Here is a 20,003-nt window from a genome sequence, read left to right as displayed (position 1 = left end):
TGCTCAGTTCAGAGTCTGCTTGAGATCCTGTCCCTCTGCTCCTCCCCTGTTCAAGTATATGCACTTTCTCTGTGTGTGTGTGTGTGTGTGTCTCTCTCTTCAAAGATTAAAAAAAAATAGTATTAAAAAAAAGTTGTGATTGGTCGCTTTTTTTAGGTGACCAATTAATTATTGGTCTGAATTAATTATTAGGTGACTGAATTAATTATTTAACTAGTGACTGTATATCCAAAGTATGCATTCCTCTTAGGTTGAATAAAGTATTTCATTGTTAACTTGGTTTTTCTGTTTTGGTTTTCCCCCACAGTTGTGTGTATAAGTGTGTCTGCCAGCAGCACTCAGAACAGATGTACAGTGATCTGATTAAAAAGATAACTAATCACCTAGAGCGAGTCTCAAAGGAGCTGCAGGTAAAGAACCGATTTTTGCTTCCGTGGGATTTTTGGACTGGTTGGAATTAGTATATATAATACATATTCGGAGGCTTATTAATTTGATAATTGTATAAGTTTATAAATATTTCCTAGATGAATATTGACCAAATTATCTAACCTTTAAAATAAATTGTTGGAAAATTAGATATGAATTGTAGAACTTTTTAGATTGAATATACTTTAGACTTTAACTGATTCCAGTTATTACATGTCAACTTTTTTTTTTTTTGCATTTTAATTTTTTATATATTTTTTATAAACATACAATATATTATTAGCCCCAGGGGCACAGGTCTGTGAATCGCCAGGTTTACACACTTCGCAGCACTCACCATAGCACATACCCTCCTCAATGTCCATAATCCCACCCCCCTCTCCCGATTCCCTCCCCCCAGCAACCCTGTTTGTTTTGTGAGATTAAGAGTCTCTTATGGTTTGTTATATCAACATTTCTTTTATTTAAAACTTTATTTCTGCTAACTTCAGTATTTGATGGCTTTTGTAATATAAATATATGTATATTTTAATGTTTTACTGTAACTTTTTTTGGTATTCTCTTTGAAGTATGGTGTTTGCCTGCTAGTTTCTGATGTTTGCTAATATAAAAACAACTGATGTCAGCATTTTGTTGATAAACCTCTAGAGAGGAACATCATCCCAGCTGTGAAATCTGGATGGGAGCAAGTAGTAGAAGTACTCTGTTTAAGGAAGCATTTAGCTTCCGATCCGTACCCCTTCCTGCCTTGGTGAAGTTTCCAGTGCTTGAAGGTCAGGGACTATCTTTATGCCAGGGCCAGATGGTATTTTAGTTCTGGCATAGAAGTACCGTGATGTGTAGAAAAGTCACTCAGCAGTGGATGAGCAGGGTACGTACCACACCTAGAAAGGGCTCCTGCAATTCTGGAGCATCTGCAGTTTCCAGCAACTGCTGGGGCGGGCTTTGGCCTTGAATGATGTTCCTCCCTTACCTTGTGGCCTGAGGTATCTTGGTATGGTTTACCCCAAACAGTTGTTGCACTAAAGTAGCCTTTTTTTAAAAAAAATTATAGTGAGAGTTATGTTTATCATAGCCAAATATATACTTTTCCTGCTGTTAGAGTATAAACTGTTTTCTTAATCTTTTTGGCACTAAATATGAAATCTTTACGCCTATAATAAATATATTTAGTACCTAGGCATTGTATCTAAGCTGTAGATGAAACCCAGGATCCATGCATTCCAGCTTTTGATTTTCTTGCTTACTGATTCTTGACTCTACCCTTGCCCTTATTTCTCTCATCCAGTTTATTTACAAACCTTGTTTACTCCCTGTTTCTCTCTTGGCTCTTGTCCATCTCTGTTCACTTGCCACTAACAGTCTAGGCTACCATCCGTCGTTTCAGTGTTTTGCCGAAATGCTCATCTTAGCTGGCTCTGCCTGTAATCTTCACATCTCTTGCTTGTTCTTCATTTCTGTCAGAGTGGCTGTTTCTAAAGCACAAATTTGCTGATCATTTTTCTGTTAGATTGAAGTTTAAACTTTTTAATATGATTTAGGAAGCCTTTCATTATCTGATTCCTTCTTATTTCTGTGGCCTGATACATTACGTCTCTGCTCCTGCATACTGAACTTTTTCACTTCCTTGAACAGTTTATGTACTCTTTCACTTCTTGGTTTTTGCCATGTTAACTTGACTGCCTGGAACACTTTGTTTTTCTCTGCCCTCTTATTTTTTTGGTCAGTGTGAACATACCATTTTGGCTGCAGGTTGGACATCATTTGTTTTGGAAAACGTTCTCTGATACCTTGTTCTCCCAAGCCTAGATTTGGGGACCCCTCATCCGTGCTTCTGTAATACGTAGCGTATTATTGTATTTCATCTGTGTATTTCTTGTTTAGCTGTGTCTGTCCCTCCCTCTGTCCCCTGTATTCTGAGAGGGCAGAGGAACATGTGTGCCTTCTTTGTTATTGTGTTGTTAGTACCTGCTGAGTGAAATGTATATCAAATATTTACCAATAAATAATTTACTGCTTGTTTGAATAAAGTTTTTCTAGTAGAACTCTGAATGTGATCCTGCTTTTTAATATCAAGTTTTGGGGTTCAGGGAGTACCACAGCTTTCATTAGATAAGCAAAGAACTCAGTATCCTCAAAAAGAATTGTTTTCATAACACTGGTTTGCTGTTACTGAAATAATACTAAATAATCTTCTAAGACAGAATGCAGGACAAAGTATATGACTTGCCTTATTTATATCTATGAAATGTGAGTCAGATATTGTATTATAATTGGGCTCTAACTTCACATACAGATCATAAATTTGACCAATAGGATTGTGATTTGCTGAATTCATTTGTCATCTTGGAGTTTTTGCTTGAGTGGATTTTTCTTTTTCTTTCTTTCTTTCTTTTTTCTTTTTTTTTTTTAAAGATTTTATTTATTTCACACACAGAGAGAGATCACAAGTAGGCAGAGAGGCAGGCAGAGAGAGAGGGGGAAGCAGGCTCCCCGCTGAGCAGAGAGCCCGACACAGGACTTGATCCCAGGACCCCGAGATCACGACCCAAGCTGAAGGCAGAGGCTGAACCCACTAAGCCACCCAGGCGCCCTCTTTTTCTTTTTTTTTTTTTTAATATTATTTTTTTAAGAAGATTTTATTTATTTGAGAGAGACAGAGAGAGCATAAGCAGGGGAAGGAGCAGAGGGAGAGGGAGAAGCAGATTACCTGCTGGCCTGACGTGGGGCTCCATCACAGGACCCTGAGATCATGACCTGAGCCAAAGGCAGAGGCTTAACCGGCTGAGCCACACTTGGCTACATTTTTGCCATGTGTTTGTTTGACCAATTGTCAGTAATGAAGGTAAACCTGTTCCTTACCCAGCTGGGCTCTCTGGGGTGCCAGTACTTTGAAATTACTGAGGTTCAGAGAGTGAGTTTCTGAGGTTTTGGAGAATGGTCCCTGTGAATGTCTGAATGTTCATTATACCTTTATTGATGCACCTTCATTTATTTAGCTGTTGTTGGACTGAGGAGCTTTTGCATTGCTTCCAATCTTTGGCTGTTACTACCAGTGCTGCAGCGTTCACTACATGTAATCACAAATTGTAATTATAGTTCACGCAAGTTGTACCAGAGTTACACTCTAACCATTTACACGTATATCAGTGAAATGTCTGTTTTCCCCCACCCTTGCTAATAAAGCATATTACAAGAGTAAATAATTTTTGCATTGTATAATAAGAATTTTGATTAAAAACTAAAACACAAGAGTGCTATCTCCTTTGTGTTAGCATTTTGGAAACCATCCTGATAAATGTAGTATATGATGTAAAGCCAGGGAATTTAGTTGATTTTTAGAATCAATACATGTTCTACTTGGAGCTCAGCAGTATGGCCTGAAGGAAAAATCTTACTGTAGAATGATATCTTTTGTAAGATTATAAAGTCTAACCATTATTAAATGGCACGGTGAAGTGAATGAAAACATGGGGACCTTGGTTTCGGTCTCAATTCTGCCATGCAGCTGCTGTGTTCCTTTCGATTAAACATGATAATAACAAATTGTAAATTTTCTCAGCGTCAAAATGAAATGGCTTTACTGAAATACCTGGTTGCTCTAAGTAGTGTTCTAAGATAACCTGTGTCCTATCTCCTGGTTAGCCAGTGCTGCTTTGTTGTTTTTCCAGGTGTAAATTCATTAGTGTCCACCTGTGTGGAATGTTCTGGAGTCTTCATGCTCCCCTCAGAACAGAATAGGCCACTGTTATTTCTTCTGCTGTGGACTCCTAGCATCTTGTCAGTAACAACCCTATCAGCAGTGATTGTGCTGTGTTACTTCTGAGTCATGTCTGGCTGCCCCACAGGTTCTCCTTTGAGGGCAGGGCCTCTGTCCTGTGTCTTTTTATCCTTCATGTCTGGCACAATCACAGCTCAGCAGATGATTGGTGAGTGATTGCTCAGCAACCAGAATTGACCTCTACCATGGAAAGAGTAGCATAATTAATTTCATATCATCACTAATCTTTATGTTCTCTAGATGTTTAGGCATTTTATTAATTTATTTAGAGTTCAGTTAATTTGGTTTATTAATTTATTCAGCATCACAGATACGTAGCATAACCTTCTTTATTGAGACCTTAAGGGCGCTTTTCCTGTGAAATAGAACAGGATCCAGGAGCCAGAAAAGTTGTATTCGGTTGGAACGGTTTGTTTACCACTCTGATTTTAGAAATGAAATATTGTTATTATGAGCTAAATGGATGATGAGTTACATTTGGCAGATAATCAGAAATAGTGCCAATGTTGATAAATCAATAAGCTGGACCTTCAGGGTGTGGACCTTTATCTTTCAAGGGTATCTTAAAATAGTTGATGGTTTGTATAGTTTACGTGTCAGAGTAATTTATTCATCTCCATCAGAAGTCATATTCTAATGGGGAGACTGAACAGTATATGAAGTAACATTCCATGTTCTCCAGTTATTGACTTAAAAACTAGAGAATACTATTTTCAGAGATTTCAGAAGATTTTAATTTGTGTAAACCTAAATGTCCTTAAGTAAGAGTATAATCTCATGTGCTGCCTCTTAAAAATTTGTTTCTTTCTTAAAAGAAACAATGACTTTTCCAGTACCTAGTAACTTTATTTATTTATTTATTTTTAAAGATTTTATTTAAATGAGCGTGAGAGAGAGAGAGAGCATGAGCAGGGGGAGGGCCAGAGGGAGAAGCAAGCTCCCTGCTTGGAGCCTGATCCTAATGTGGGGCCCATCCTGGAACCTGGGATCATGATCTGAGCTGAAGGCAGATGCTCAGCCAACTGAGCCCCCCCAGGCACCCCTCACTTCAGTAACTTTAAAAAGCATTTTTTGTTAAGTTTATTAAGTTACTAAAATCACTTAACTGGCTAACCCCACTTATTGTGCTTGCTATTATATTACATTGCATGTAAGTTTCTGCTTTTCTGTCTACTACTAGGTTGTTTGAACTGTGACAGTGTATTTTGCCTTAGTTTTTTAAAAACCATTCTCCCCTGCCCCTGCCTTTTGCACTTAACTCCTCTCTTCTTCAAATGTGATAAAGTCTCTCTTAATATATTTTCCTTTTTCCATGTCTCCAAAACCTCAGATGTGACTTGCCAGTCATGATTTTTTTTTTATTTTTTTAAATATACCAATGACTGCAAGTAGATGACAAGTGTCCTAGTTTAGTGAATAATATTCTGTAAATTTTAGAAAATTCTGTTAAAATATTTAGCAATCACCATACTTTTGGTTGAGGGCTCAGACCGGAGTCTCTAAATGTATGCTGAACGTTTCAAGTTGGATTTATTCTTGTGGATGCCTCTTCTTGTGAATTCCTCTTCACTCAATTAATTTTCACACTCAGACTTGAGATTCCTGTTCATCTTCGACTCCTTTTTTCTCCCTTACCTCTTGTTTCCGGGTGATTGTCAAGGTTGGTAGAACACTGTCCTTTCACTAGCCTCTCCCCTTTCCTTCTCCATGTCATTGGCGTGTGTCTCCAGTATTCTCCTAATTGATTTGTTTTTCCTCTCTTATTTGTTTTTGGGTGAATAAACTTCTAAAAACACTAATTTGATGGGCATTTTTTTGTTCAAAAACCATAAAGACTCGCTGTTGCCTTTTTCAGTCACCATTGATTTTTCTGATCAGTATAAAAAACTGAGCTGGTTGATCTGTTGAAGGGGTTCCTAGAGGTCAACCTGATGTACCCAGAGCCTTCCATCCAGGTGTGCGGGGGACTCTGTTAGGTATAGCAGCAGATATGTGATGGATAAGACTAGATAATTTGGACCAACCTTCCTACGGATAACAATTTAAAACATAAACGAGGTTGCTAATAAAACAGTAAGGAATTATAGAACCAAGATCTGAGAGAGGAATGAAACCCAGAGAGGAGTGTAGCGTTTCAGCCATTTTTCCTCTAGTGGCACTTGTTTATTTTGGAAGAGGAGGCTAGTAGGCTAAGAAATTTAATAGTGTTTTGATGGACTTTTGGGGGTAGAATGATAAAAATTGGGAATTTAAGGTTCATCACACTTGAAGGATCACATCCCACAAGTAGTAAGAATAATAAGTTACAGACTGTTGTAGCTGGAGCCTGATTCCTGATCCATTAAGATGGTCTGGATTTGGGGCGCCTGGGTGGCTCAGTGTGTTAAAGCCTCTGCCTTCGGCTCAGGTCATGAACCCAGAGTCTTGGGATCAAGCCCCGCATCGGGCTCTCTGCTCAGCAGGGAGCCTGCTTCCTCCTCTCTCTCAGTCTGCCTCTCTGCCTACTTGTGATCTCTCTCTGTCAAATAAATAAATAAAATCTTTAAAAAAAAAAAAAAAGATGGTCTGGATTTACTGGTGGCTCTAGTTGCTTACCAAAAGCAAAAGTAAATTATCTGGAGAAAAATGACATTATCCTAGGCATCAAATTAATTGCCTCATATTTCATAAACAGTATCTGGCACTCTGTCAGAATAACTAGTCATATTAGGAGGTGAGCATAAAAGGAAGAGAAATGGTAAATACATTTTTAGACAAGAATTGAGAGAATCCATCACCAGTGGTCTCTAACCTTAAAGAAATAATGAAGAGTGTTTTTCAGATAGAAAGAAAATGTTCTAGATGAAAATTTGGAGATTAGGTAGGGATGAAGAACAATAGAGAAAATAAATATGCAAGTGTAGAATAATAATGATAATGTCTTACGTGGCATAAGATATAGTTAATCAAAACACATGACAGTTGCATGTAAAGTGGATGGGAGTAAATGGAGGGGCACCTGAGTGACTTAGTTAAGTGTCTGCCTTCAATTCAGGCCATGATCCCAGGATTCTGGGATCGAGCCCTGCATCAGGCTTCCTGCTCCTGCTTCTCCCTCCCTCTCTCTCTGCCCCTCTCCCTGCTTGTTCTATCAAATAAATAAATAAGATCTTTTAAAAAAGTGTTCTAAGGCCCTAGCATCGTGTAGGAAAAGGTAAAAGTACTAATTTAGTTTATTAGACTGATAAAATAAGGATGCAGTTTGTAATTTTAGGGTAATCACTAAAAGAATGGTAAAAGAAAGTAAAATAAACAGGATAATAGAGGGAGAAAATGGAATAATTTTGAAAATAAACAAGGAAGTCAAGAAAGGATAAAAAAGTACAGAGAACAGATGGGACATATAGAAAACAAACCACAAGATAATAAATTTAAACTTCCATGTATTGATTGTTATGTGAAATGTTAAAGACTACTTTAAAAGAAGTAAGCAGATTATTAAACTAAATGAAATTCTGCAACCTTACTAAATGCTGCTAATAGCCAGAATATTTAGCATACTTTTACAGGCAGAAGGGTTGCAAATAAATGATGGAAGAAGATACACAAACATCAGCCAGAAAGAAAGATGATATAACTACATTGATTTTGTTAATAGTGGTAGATTCAGAGCAAGAGGTATTATTGGATATAAAGAAAACTTCTTGTAATAAAAAGTTCAAGTTCCAGAAAGGTAACATTTCTAAATGTGTATAGATCCCATAATATAGCCACAAAAATTAACAGACCCAAAAGGATAAACAGATAGATTCATAATCATAATGAGAAGTTAACACATCAATGACATTAGTAGCATTTATTTCAAGAAATTAGAAAAAGAATACAAAGGAAACCCAAAAGAATACAAAAGGAAAAAGAATTAGGTCACAATCTTTGCTAGTAGACGTTGGGAACAATAGTATTCAAGGAACTGTCTTTCAGAGCAGAATAAGAAAAGTGCCCTGTCTGACTAAAGGTGAAATAATCTAAGCCAGATGGAGGAATAAGGAGGAAGCAGCATTAAAGTGAATTGCCATGGGGGGTCCAGGTGGCTCAGTCAGTTAAGCGTCTGCCTTGGGCTCAGGTCATGATCCTGTGGTCCTGGGATCAGGGTCTGCATCACGCTCCCTGCTCAGCCAGGAGTCTGCTTCTCCCTCTCCCTCTGCCCCTGCTCATGCTTTTCTCTTGCACTTTCTTTCTCAAAGAAATAAAATCTTTAAAAAATGAATGCCATGAAGAATGGTGGGTGTTTGGGGAGGGAGCTGTTTAGGCTGAGAGAACTTCATAAGCAAAGGCTGTTTTTGGAGAGGTTTGGGTAGAAAGGAGTGGGCCTGTGAGGATAGAGTGTATTTGAGGGAGATTGGGAGGAGATAAGGCTGGAAAAGGAAGATTGGAGCCAGTTTGTAGAAGCCCTTACATGCCAGGAGTTGCACCGAACAAAGACTGGTGTGGAATACAAGTGAGTACGTGACGGGTTGAAGTAGGAAAGAATGGGAGGCAGGGAAGTAGTGGTTACGATAGACCAGGTGAATTACAGGTCCACGATTCTTTATCTGCAATTCCAAAATTAAAAAAAAAAAAAAAAAAAACTTTTGCAACTGGATTCTTCCTCCTAAGTTGGTGTCAGAACTCATGTGGTAGTAAGACTTGGTCTAAACTCATGAGGAATTTGGGGGGAACATTTATATATTTCTTTTCCTGAAATATCAATGTGTTACGTGTTTTCTCCTAGAAATATCAGTGTGTTGATATTTCCAATCTCTGTTGGGTATTTTACATAATACATTGTGTAGATATCACTATACCATCTAAATCTGTGAAGTTCTGAATTATGGTACACATTTGGCCCAAGGAATCTTGGAAAAGAAATTGTGGAGTTGCTGGTAATGGGAAGGAAGAAGTATCTAGAAGAAACAGTACAGCTAGAACCATGACCAACTGGAAGAGAGGCAGGGTAAGAGGATTGAGAGATCTATTTGGTTTCCATAGAAGTGTTGGCAGTTGCTAGAGGGGACTTGGGGAATAGGGAAGGAGGGTGGTAGTGCTTTGAGAACATTCAGGTCAGCAAACATTCAATGTCAGAACATTGTGTGAGCTCGTGTGCTAGACTTAGCGTGGACTGCAGAGATCATTAAGATGCGGGTTTATTCTTTAGTACTGCTTAGGCAAAGGATGTAATGATCATTTTGATAGACTGGAATGGGATGAATAATAGGATAGAGCTAGGAAATGAATCACAAATCTTGCAAATTTTCCCCCTTGTAAAGTCTCAAATTTATCCCATGCTGTGTGCCTAGCTTAGGTCCTCGTGGAAAAATAGGAAGATTTCTAGCTTGAATCTTTACTGTGCAAGTCTGCTTTGTTGCCTCAGTCCATTTTTTTTTTCCAGACTTACGTCATCTATTTTCTTTTTTAAGATTTATTTATTTATTTGAGGGGGTAGGGGCAGAGGGAGAGGGAGAGAGAATCTCAAGTAGAGTTGCTGAGTGCGGGAACCCAGTGTGGGGGCTCGATCCCATGACCCTGATGAGAGCATGACCTGAACTGAGCCACCCAGGTACCCCTCGTATCATCTGTTTTCTTAATCTTTCGACTCTCTTATTTACCTAAAGAGCAAAGACCATACTCCTTATCAAGGATTTCAGGGCTCTTCACACTGTGAACTCAGCAATATAGTGTAATGTTTTTGCTATTGAAATTTAAATGGGAGGTGCCTAGGTGGCTCAGTGGGTTAAGCCTCTGCCTTCCGCTCAGGTCATGATCCCAGGGTCCTAGGATCGAGCCTCGCATTGGGCTCCCTGCTCAGCGGGGAGCCTGCTTCCCCACCCCTGCCTGCCTCTCTGCCTACTTGTGATCTGTCAAAGAAGTAAATAAAAAATCTTTAAAAAATAAATAAATAAAATTTAAATGGGCTGTGTGTTTTCATCTTTGTGTATTTTCTCATTTACTTTCTTTTGTCACTGTAGTTGACCCTTGAACAATATAAGGCACCAATCCCCCACGCAGTTGAAAATCTGAGGATAACCTTTCACTCCCCCCAAACTTAACCACTAATAGCCTACTGTGGACCAGAAGCCTTACTGACAACATAATTGATTAACACAGATTTTGTTTATTATATACTGTATTTTTATAATAATAAGCTAGAGAAAAGAATATATTAAGAAAAAAAGAAGAGAAAATATATTTACAGTACCATACTGTATGAAAAAATCCATGAGTAAGTGGAGCCATGTAGTTCAAATCCATGTTGTTTGAGGGTCAACTCCCCCCGGGCATTCTCCTTGTCAGGGTTCGCTGAGCTTTTAATTTCAGTGTCTCTGACAGTCTTCAGAATCACTTTCTCTTCTCTGCTCCTAGAGCACTGTGTATGTGTTGCTACTCTTGGCCTTAGTTTAGCACTTTGGCACAGGTTTAGTTACCAAGCAGGATGCCATCTTTGCGGCATTGTGAGCTGCTTGAGGTGCAGAATCCTGAGGTTCTAGTGTTGGTTTCTTTTGGCTTATTGTAATTGTGAACTAGCTGAGTACTCGTTAGACAAAGTTTGCCTTTCTCTTACTTTTCAATGCATGGTAAGAGTATACATCTCTGTCCTGTTGAAATTAGACTCAGGCACGTGACTTGCTTTGGCCTGTGGATTGTGAATTCAAGTGAGGTGTGCATGGTGAAGTGTGTACCCAAAGATCGGAAGCCTTCAAGATCAGCTGTTCAGTTTTCCATGTTTCCATTTGTTTGCTGAGGGAATGGTGGCAGATGATAGAGGCTCTCTTATCCTGGGTCCCTGAGCAAGTTTGACATGGGGTAGACTCTCAAGATGGGCCCGTAAAACCTGAGAAAGAAAGCTTTGCTATGTATTTTTTTTCTCAATTTTTAACCCATTAAAAAAATTCTGTTTTGAGATATAAGCACATTTGAGATATAAGCATGTACTCTAACATTCATCTTTTTAAAGTGTACAGACTCACTGGGTTTTGGTGTAGTCACAAAGTTGTGCAGCCATCACTGCTAATTTCAGGACATGTTAGTTGCCCCAGAAAGCAAGCCAGTCGTCACTGGCAGTAATTCCCATCTTCCCCTTCTCCCAGCCACTGGCAGCTGCCATTCTACTTTCTGTCTCTGTGGATTTGGCTCTTCTGGACATTTCATAGAAATGAAATTAGATAATATGTGACCTTTGGTGTCTGGCTTAATTGACTTACAGTGTTTTCAAGTCCATGTTTATATCATGATTAATACTTCATTTCTTTTTATGGCTGAATAACATTCCATTTTACTGTATTTTATTTATCCAAACTTTGTCATTTTAAGTCACTGAGATTTTAGGGGTTGTTTTTTGATTGATAACAAAAAGTATTTGAGTTGACAGTATTTAGAATATCCTGTTTGCCCTACCATTTGGACAATTGAGTTTAATGGATAGAACATTCTTTACTCTTAAAACTGTCCTTAAAGTGACACATCTGTATTTTGATTATTTTTGTGTAGGTCTGAATCCAGAATCCATTAGAGCAGTCACGAGGCTTTTGCCCCCACATAATGCTGATAAATTTATGTATTAATGCACTTTATCCTGTTGAGAGTGTATTTTCACTTTCACTACGTAAAAACTGTTTTGCTGTTTTGATCTGCTAGCTTTCTAGCCAGTAACCCATTAACAAGTGTGTTCCTTCCAGCAGTTTTTCAGTGATTTGTAACTTACACTGAACATTATGTACATGCACAGAGTGTTTAAACGGACTTGGTTCCCAGGCCAGGCCAGGAACATTAAAGTGTTAGGAAAACCACCTATAATACTAACCTGAGTTCAGGTCCCCAAGAGAGACCACAAATACAGAGGTGGAGAAGAAAAATGTTGCAGTGTTTATTCTTCCAGTAGGGCTGAATTTGGGATGGTTTACATGGCTTTTGGTCAACTAATTACATTTTAACCACTTATTTAATAAGATTACAGTAGTGTTGATCTCTTTTGAGTTAAATACATCTTGGTTGAAGTAAGTTATAATTCGACTCTGAAATCTACTAGTAATAATGGAAATTAATAGAGACTAAACCATAATTAGTCAACATTACTTAACTTAGTTTTGCTTTTCACGGACACCAGATTACATATAAGGTTTTACTACCAAACTGCCAGCAAACTGAACCAGATTCTCTTGGTTTTTAAAATCAGAGCAAGGTTTGCTTTGCTGTTAATGTTCTGTCCGGTGGGTGGCAGCATAACGCAGCTGGTTGTCTTGCATGTGGTCATTGGATATTTATGTATGTTTTAAAGGCTGTAATTTCTACATCTGTTGAGCTGCACAGTGTGTTTTTAGAAAGATTTTCATTCCCCCAAATATGCTATTCACTCTTTATGGAATGAGGATGATTTTAGGTAATAAGATAATTGCCTGTTATCCCTAAATGGATTTCAAGTAAAATAAATTTCATTGCCAACTGGTAGGTATCTTCATATGTGTATTCTACTGAATTTTTTTCTAAATAAGTTATTTGGAGATCCATTTTTTAATTCAAACTAAAACTTAAAGCAGTTATAGCAAAGTGGTACTTATCTCACAGAATTTGCCAGTGAGACCCTCAGCCAATGTAACCCTCAGCAGACCATAATTTTAATAAGTTTACTATCATATTTTTAAGATGGGGACTGCGTTTTCTTTTTATATGTCCTCATAGGGCTTAACATAGTGCCTGACCTAAAGAGAGATTCAGTAAAACACTTACTAGTTGATTAAAAAGCTTATGCTTGAGGTTACTAGAACCATCTACTTGTTTGAATTAAAACAGCATCTTGAAAATGGAATTTGTGATGAGCAAGAGAGTCAGATCGCTTAAATAATGAGCAATTATTTGCAGTTGTCACCACAGTATACAGAGTGTACTGTGAGTTATATTCCTTTTTTCTTTTTCTTTTCTTTCTTTTTTTTTTTTTAAAGATTTTATTTATTTACCCGACACACAGAGATCACAAGTAGGCAGAGAGGCAGACAGAGAGAGGGGGGGAAGCAGGCTCCCCACCGAGCAGAGAGCCCGGGGCTCGATCCCAGGACCCTGAGACCATGACCTGAGCTGAAGGCAGAGGCCCAACTCACTGAGCCACCCAGGCGCCCCGAGTTATATTCTTTTTAAAATAAACTTTAATTTTGAGACAGAGTTTTGTACTAGGAAAAGGTAAGGAAAAAAGTTTCCTTTGAAAAATAAACACATGGGGTAAGTGGTAATTTTTGCTAAGTTTTAAAAGAGGTGAAGTGTGTAGGAGAGTGAGAAGTTATCCTAGTCCACCTGACTTCTTTAGGCATTTTCCTCTGTTATGTAATCCTTGAACCTTTTGTAACTGCTGTGTCACCTAGCTTAGTCATTGTTATATGGATAAGCTAAAGGAATCCAGGATCTTAGAAGCTGGACTTTTAATTCCGTTTACTCTCAAAGACTCAGTGCAAACTTCTATAAAGAAACTGGAGAGAAGGTGTGGTCTGTCCTTGTGCGGAGACTCCCAGGGATTCTATACTATTAGTTTACACTTGGCCTTGAATGATTAGTCACAGCTTCTGTTGTTTTCTTACCAACTTTTATGGCTGCCATCATCGATGGAGAAACTATGTGTCCATTCTTTCCTTAAAAGAACTGGTCATTTAAAAAAAATTTTTTTAAAAAAAGGTTTTATTTATTTATTTTTTAAGTAATCTCTACCCTGGAACATGGGGCTTGAACGCATGACCCCCAAGACCAAGAATCACATGCTCTACCAACTGAGCCAGACAGGAGTCCCAGAGCTGCTCACTCTTTAGAATTTGTTTCACCTGGTTGGACTGGGCAGCTGTAAAACACAGAGAACCCTGAGGTCTCTGATGAGCTTGGAAAATAATGTAGTTTAACTAGGCTTTTTTGTTATCAGGGTAGGACTGATGTTCTTGAGCAGCTTTCTGAGTTTCAAGTAGATGTGGAACTTCACTGTTACATTCTCTTTACTTTCTAAGCACTAAATTTGACAGCAGTCAAGAAGCAGTTAAATTTAAAAGAAAAATTTATGTAGAGTTGTACCACTAATGTTAAAATGCTAAGATATCATATTTTTACTGATTTTATATAGTTTGTATATATATGTATATATGTATAGTTTGCAGCTAAATTGTTGCAGTTGTCCTGCAGTAAATCACGTCTTGTGTTAACTCAGCCCTTTTTTTTAATCCTCTAGATTTCCTTCCCATAAAACTTCTTTTCCTGGTATACACTTGAATTCTCTAAGTGTTTAACGGCTGCTGGACTGGCTGTTTAAAGAGTCTCCTGAAGTTCTCATTAAAAAATACACACTTCTGGAAGGTTTCTTGAGTCAGGACTTAGGAGTGTGGCAGAGGAATCTGTCCATCATTAACAAGCCCTTCAGATGATTTGGAGAAGAGCATTCTTCGAGATTCACTGGCCTATGGAAATGCAGCCTTGTTCCTGAACCTGCTGTTACTTAAGCAAGGAGTGGTGCCATCTTAGGTTTAAATATAAGATTGTTTTGTTGCTGAGGCCACACAACACTTTTGCACCACTGACGTCCTAGTCTGGAGTTAGAAGGATCCATTCGGACCCAGATAATATACATAGTTAAGCCTAGTTTAAGTGTCTCATGAAGAAGGGCAAATGGAATAGACAGTGGTGTGTCCAGATGGTTCATTATGTTGTAGAAATATATTTGACCTGGCAGATGATGATATATAGCTGGGTGATAATAGCAAATTAGAAAATAATATAATTACATATTTGTTAAAATAAGCGTACACACATAAACACAAGAACAGAAGAAAATGTTAATGGTAGTTATCTACTAATGTCAGTAGTGGTGGTTTTTCTATAATAGCATTTTTAATCTTTTAAAATTTCAGTAAACATGTATTACTTCTATAAAGATACAGGTCTGTGGCCTTCTTATGTTTTTTTAGTCTTCCTTCCCATCCTTTCTTCCTCCGTATTTCATTTTAACATGCAAAAGTAATTTATTTGAAGGCAAAGTATTTTTGTGAACATAAAAGCACTTAGTCCTTACATTTTTTCCATGTTTCATTTTGGTGGGATGAGGCAGAGGTGGAAGAGGAAGGATAGAAGTATGAATTGTGGAACTTGTTTGTATTTTACATCTGTGGTGTCCATTTTGGTAGCCCCTAACCACAATGAAAATGAAATAAAAACTTAGTTCCTTGGTTTTCATTAAATAGGTTTTAAGTGCTAAGTAAACCTACATGGCTAGGGGCTACCATATTGGATAGTGCAGATATGGGATGTCTCTGTCATCACAGAAAGTTCTGTTGGCCAGTACTGACCTAGATCATAGTATTTTCAAGTCTATTGGCTGGAAAATTATTTAAATAAATCATGTTGTTATAAAATTAAATATACATCTAAGAAGAATAACTGACCGAACTTCCTTATCTGGCTTTCAAAAGTAAGGATAACAAACTTGTTTTTCTTTCCTTTTATGAAGGCGTGGTATGATATAGCAAATCTTAGCCTTATGTCCTTGCTCTAAGGAATATACTTAGTAACTAAATATACATATAATATTAGTGATATTAAGCAGGTTAGATCTTCAGAATTAGGGGGGGCCAAATTATTTTGTAACTATCCATAAGGTTATCATCTAGTTCTTTAGTTTACTTAAAATTTTTTTTTTAAAAAAGCACAGTCTATTAAACAATAGCTATAGGAAGTTAATAATTGGTAACATTGTGGTAGAGAAGATTAGCAACAGGCTATTAATGTGGAGATTGGTTAAACTGTAAATTCAAACATTTTACTTAGAGGAACAGATTTCTTAAAGTATGGTTTGAGGACCTCAAGGGTCCCTGAAATCCTCTCAGAGGGTCTGCAAAATTGAAGCTTTTTCTAGTACTCCTAAGATGTTATTTGTCCTTTTCTGTGGGTTGATATTTGTTCTGATGTTCTGATGGTATGGTTCTGATACCTTACCACGGTATGGTTGTTGATATTTGTTCTGATTCCCACCAAGCCAGTGGTGGGCAAACTATTGATGCCGTTGCACAAATCTTCCACTTCCTCACATTTGCATAAGAAAACGAAAGCATTTCACTTAAGAATATCCTAGATGAAGCAGCAATTTTTAAAAAAAATTTCACAATTTTATTGTGACTTTTAATATACTTAAAATATTCTCTGTAGAGAAATGGGAAGCTGCATATCAAAGTACAGTGATTGTTTTAAGAAAAAGCACTTGTGTGGTTGGTGAATTTTGAGCTGAACTAGATGGGGTGTTTTTTCCCGATAGAACAGTGTTTTTATTTGAAAGAATGACTGACTGACAAACTGGTTATTTAACTTGACTTTGGTATTCAACATTTTCTCAAAAATGAAGTGTGTCACTTCAAGGAAAGCAACTGGCAGTCTTTGTTCCCAATGATAAAATTCGAGCTTTGAAGTGAAAATTAGAATTTGGAAAGCCTGTATCTACTACCATGACCTTGATGGCTTCCCAGTACTTAAAAAGACTCTTCTGATGAAATAGGTGGTGATAATAACAAATGTAAATTTTTTTCTTTTTGATGTATAGTGAAATGCATCAACATGTGGAAGACATATGCAACTCAGTATTTTACAAATGACCAATTTCTTGTGTTATAAAATGTATGTATTAAAAGTTTCATTCAAAGTAGAAGATAGACCAATGGGTTTTAATGTATAGTGTACAGAGAGTTCATTAATAGTTTCAGATTTCCTGTTTCAACTAACCTTTGAGAATCTTGTCAAGTTTTAAAGAAAAACATGCACAATTATCTAAAAAGGATACTGAAGTATGCCTTCCTTTTCTGCCTACATATCTGTGTGAGGCTAGGTTTTCTTCATTTACTTCAACCAGAACAACATACCACATCTATATGAGAATTAAGCAGACTTCTATTAAGGCAGATGCTAAAGAGACTTGCATAAATGTGAAAACAGTGCCATTTTTTCTTCCTTTTTTGGGAAAATAGTTATTTACATATAACTAGTTTATAATATAAAACATGTAACTTTTATCATTAAATGTTAAAATTCAGACTTCATTAATACCATTTTAGAATAAATTAGTACATATTTTTATATTTATATATTATATGACCCATATAATAAACAAAAGCTTTTTGGAATCTTCAGTTATTTTTAAGAGTATAAAGAGGTCCTAAGACCAAAATGTTTGAGAACCACTAGAATAAAAGTCTCCAAGGTATGTTCTTAGGAAAAGTATAGATTGGTGTGGTTTTATGTTAGCATCTGTGTGGAAAAGGATATATATATATATATATATATATATATATATGATACTTATTTTCATATATGATGTTTAAATCTTCTGGAAGGTTATAAACAAATTAAGTGTTGGTTCAGTGAGGAAGGAATAAAGGTAAACTCTTTATTTCCTTTTGAATGCATTTAAATTTTAAACCAGATGAATGCGTTACTCATTTAAAGAGAAAAAAGCAGAAGAAATTGAAGCATTCCTACGAGATACGTTATAAATTTTTGGGAATCTGGCTCAGTTATGAAAAGTTAGAGCAAGGTTGGAGCAATAGTTATTTTTCTGGCAGCTTGCGTTTCCTTCCTTCCCTCCTTCCTTCCTTCCTTCCTTCCTTTTTTTTCTTTTGAGAAGAAAATGAGACTTGCTTATTTTAGGGTAAAAAATATCATTTAATGTCCAAACCACATACATTCATGTTGAAATAATGTAAATCAAATAGGTAGCAATTTCCCCCATGGGGCCCAAGGTATACTGAACTTAAGTTTTAAGGAGGGATGATTTGTTATTTTTTAAATGGCAGTTATTTCTAGTTCCTCGTAAAGAGATTGGATTTATTTTAGAAGACTTATAATTTATAGTCTGTCATTTGAAAGGTTTTGAGTAAGTGCTGCGTGAAATGTGGAACTAAAACGCTAAATAAATGTTCTGACATTTGATTTAGTACAAAAAGTGCTTTTTAATACTCATAACCTTTGAGGCTTTGGGAATTCTTGAAAAGAATAACTAAGGAATTCAATTTTATTTATTCTCTGCTGTTAAGTGTGCCTTTTGATCAGTGTTCATACTTTTAGCTTTTGAATAAAGTGTCCTTTTATGAAAAGAAAAATTATTTTAATGCAAAAACTCTTCAGATTTTCTTTTTCTCATATAATGCTTCTAAAATTTATTTCTTTGAGTGCTGAAATATCATTTCCAGAGTTCTTTGCTGCAGTTTAGAAAAAGATATTACATATGATTCTGCCCAGTAGTTAGAGTTAAAAGTTTGCCCATAATGTAGAACCATTTTCCCCAATTTCTCTAGTTAACAAAGAAGGTCTTTAATAATATTAATAGGTTTTTCTCAAGTATTAGACAAATAGGTAGTTAATTCATAAGTGAGTTTACTTACCCTCACTAGTTGCATGTGCCCTTATAACATCTGACATTTTTCAAAGCATACACATATCATTTTCTTTGATTTTTGGCACATCTTGGAAGTAGCACAATGAGTATTTTTCCTTTTTTGTATTTATGGAAATTGAAATTCAGAAGGCTAAATGCATTGCCTGATGTCAGTACAACCTTGTTAGATAGTAAGGAAGTAGTTTCGATGGAAACAAGACAAGGTTAGATTTAGATTTAAGCAAATTTAGATTTAAGCAAGACCGTCCTTGCAGAAAAACGGATTTATCTCTGCATGCTTTCTTGCAGGTTTGCGGTCAGCTGTGGAGGTTATAAAGACAAGACAGAGGTCTTGCCCTTTAGGGGCTTGAAGTTTAGTAGCAGAGGCGACCTGGTGGGAAAAGTGAAGAAGTGGAATGGTGCTCTATCTGAGGGCCCTGTGTCTCCGGCAGTTTGGAGGAAGTGACACAAGTCTAGAAGAGTGAATAGAAGTTAACCAGAGTGACTGATTAGGGGGTGTGGTAAAGGCATTCAGGAAGAAAAGATTCAAGAACGTCTAGAACAGCCCATCAGACTGTTAGTGCGGTGGGAGTGCTCTGCTGGGCTGCGGGTGAGAAGAACAATGCGTGAAAGCAGAGTGTGCTCAACTTTCCTAAAGTTTTCAGCCTGCTAAAAGAGGGATGCAGTGTAAATGGCTGCGAGGACGCAGATGACTAAGGGTTGAATCTTCATTCCTGGGCTTATTAGCTGTGGGACTGTAGATCTATGACTCTTTCTGAGCCCTAGTGGCCTCATATGTAGAATGGAAATAACATTCAGTTTGCAGGTAATTAGGAAGACTAAGAAAAATAAATTTTTAAAAAAAGGACTTTGTATGTGCCAGATCTCTAAATGTGCAATCGTGGAAGATGAATTAGAAGTAAGGAACATTCACTACAATATTCTAACATCTCAGTAGAACTGAAAAAAATAAATGAAATCTTATATTAAAAATAGTATTGGAACTTTTGGACGTTTTAAAAACAGCTGAAGTGGTTTTACAATTCAGTTGTTTAGTATTCTGAAACCTTTCAGTGTGACATTTCCTTGTTTTCGTTGTTTGAAATTAAGACTTTATGTTTGAAAGTAAGACAAAAGGAAAAGTCAGACTTTTCCTTCTGAAAGCACGGTGTGTTTGTCAAGTAATGAGAATGCCGTGGGTTAGAGCACTTTTGTTTGCATCATGATTGCGCCGTGCCCATCTCCAACTCTCTGTGTCTGGAATGCATTCTTAGCTGGAAGACTGGGTCTATCCTCTTTTTTTTTTCAGATAAGTGACTTGCCCATTTGTGTGTTTCTTCAGTATTAAAATGATACCTAGTTAGTTTAGCTTTAGAGAATAAAATGAAACAGTAGATGGAT

At 37.0% G+C, this 20,003-nt stretch overlaps 1 protein-coding gene across 1 annotated transcript in view; it reads left to right on the top strand.

Moving 5' to 3' along the window:
* The window catches only part of CACUL1 (CDK2 associated cullin domain 1), a 70,680-nt gene that overhangs the window by 25,676 nt on the left and 25,001 nt on the right, over nt 1-20,003 (top strand). The window contains exon 3 of the mRNA XM_044240614.1: nt 308-410. Within this exon, the coding sequence (XP_044096549.1) occupies nt 308-410 (103 nt within the window). The remainder of the gene's footprint in view (nt 1-307; nt 411-20,003) is intronic.

This window comes from Neovison vison, chromosome 2, assembly GCF_020171115.1.
Source record: "Neovison vison isolate M4711 chromosome 2, ASM_NN_V1, whole genome shotgun sequence".
Lineage (NCBI taxonomy): Eukaryota > Metazoa > Chordata > Mammalia > Carnivora > Mustelidae > Neogale > Neogale vison.
The sequence above is the reverse complement of the archived record's forward strand: the minus strand, read 5'-3'. Positions and strand labels throughout refer to the sequence as shown.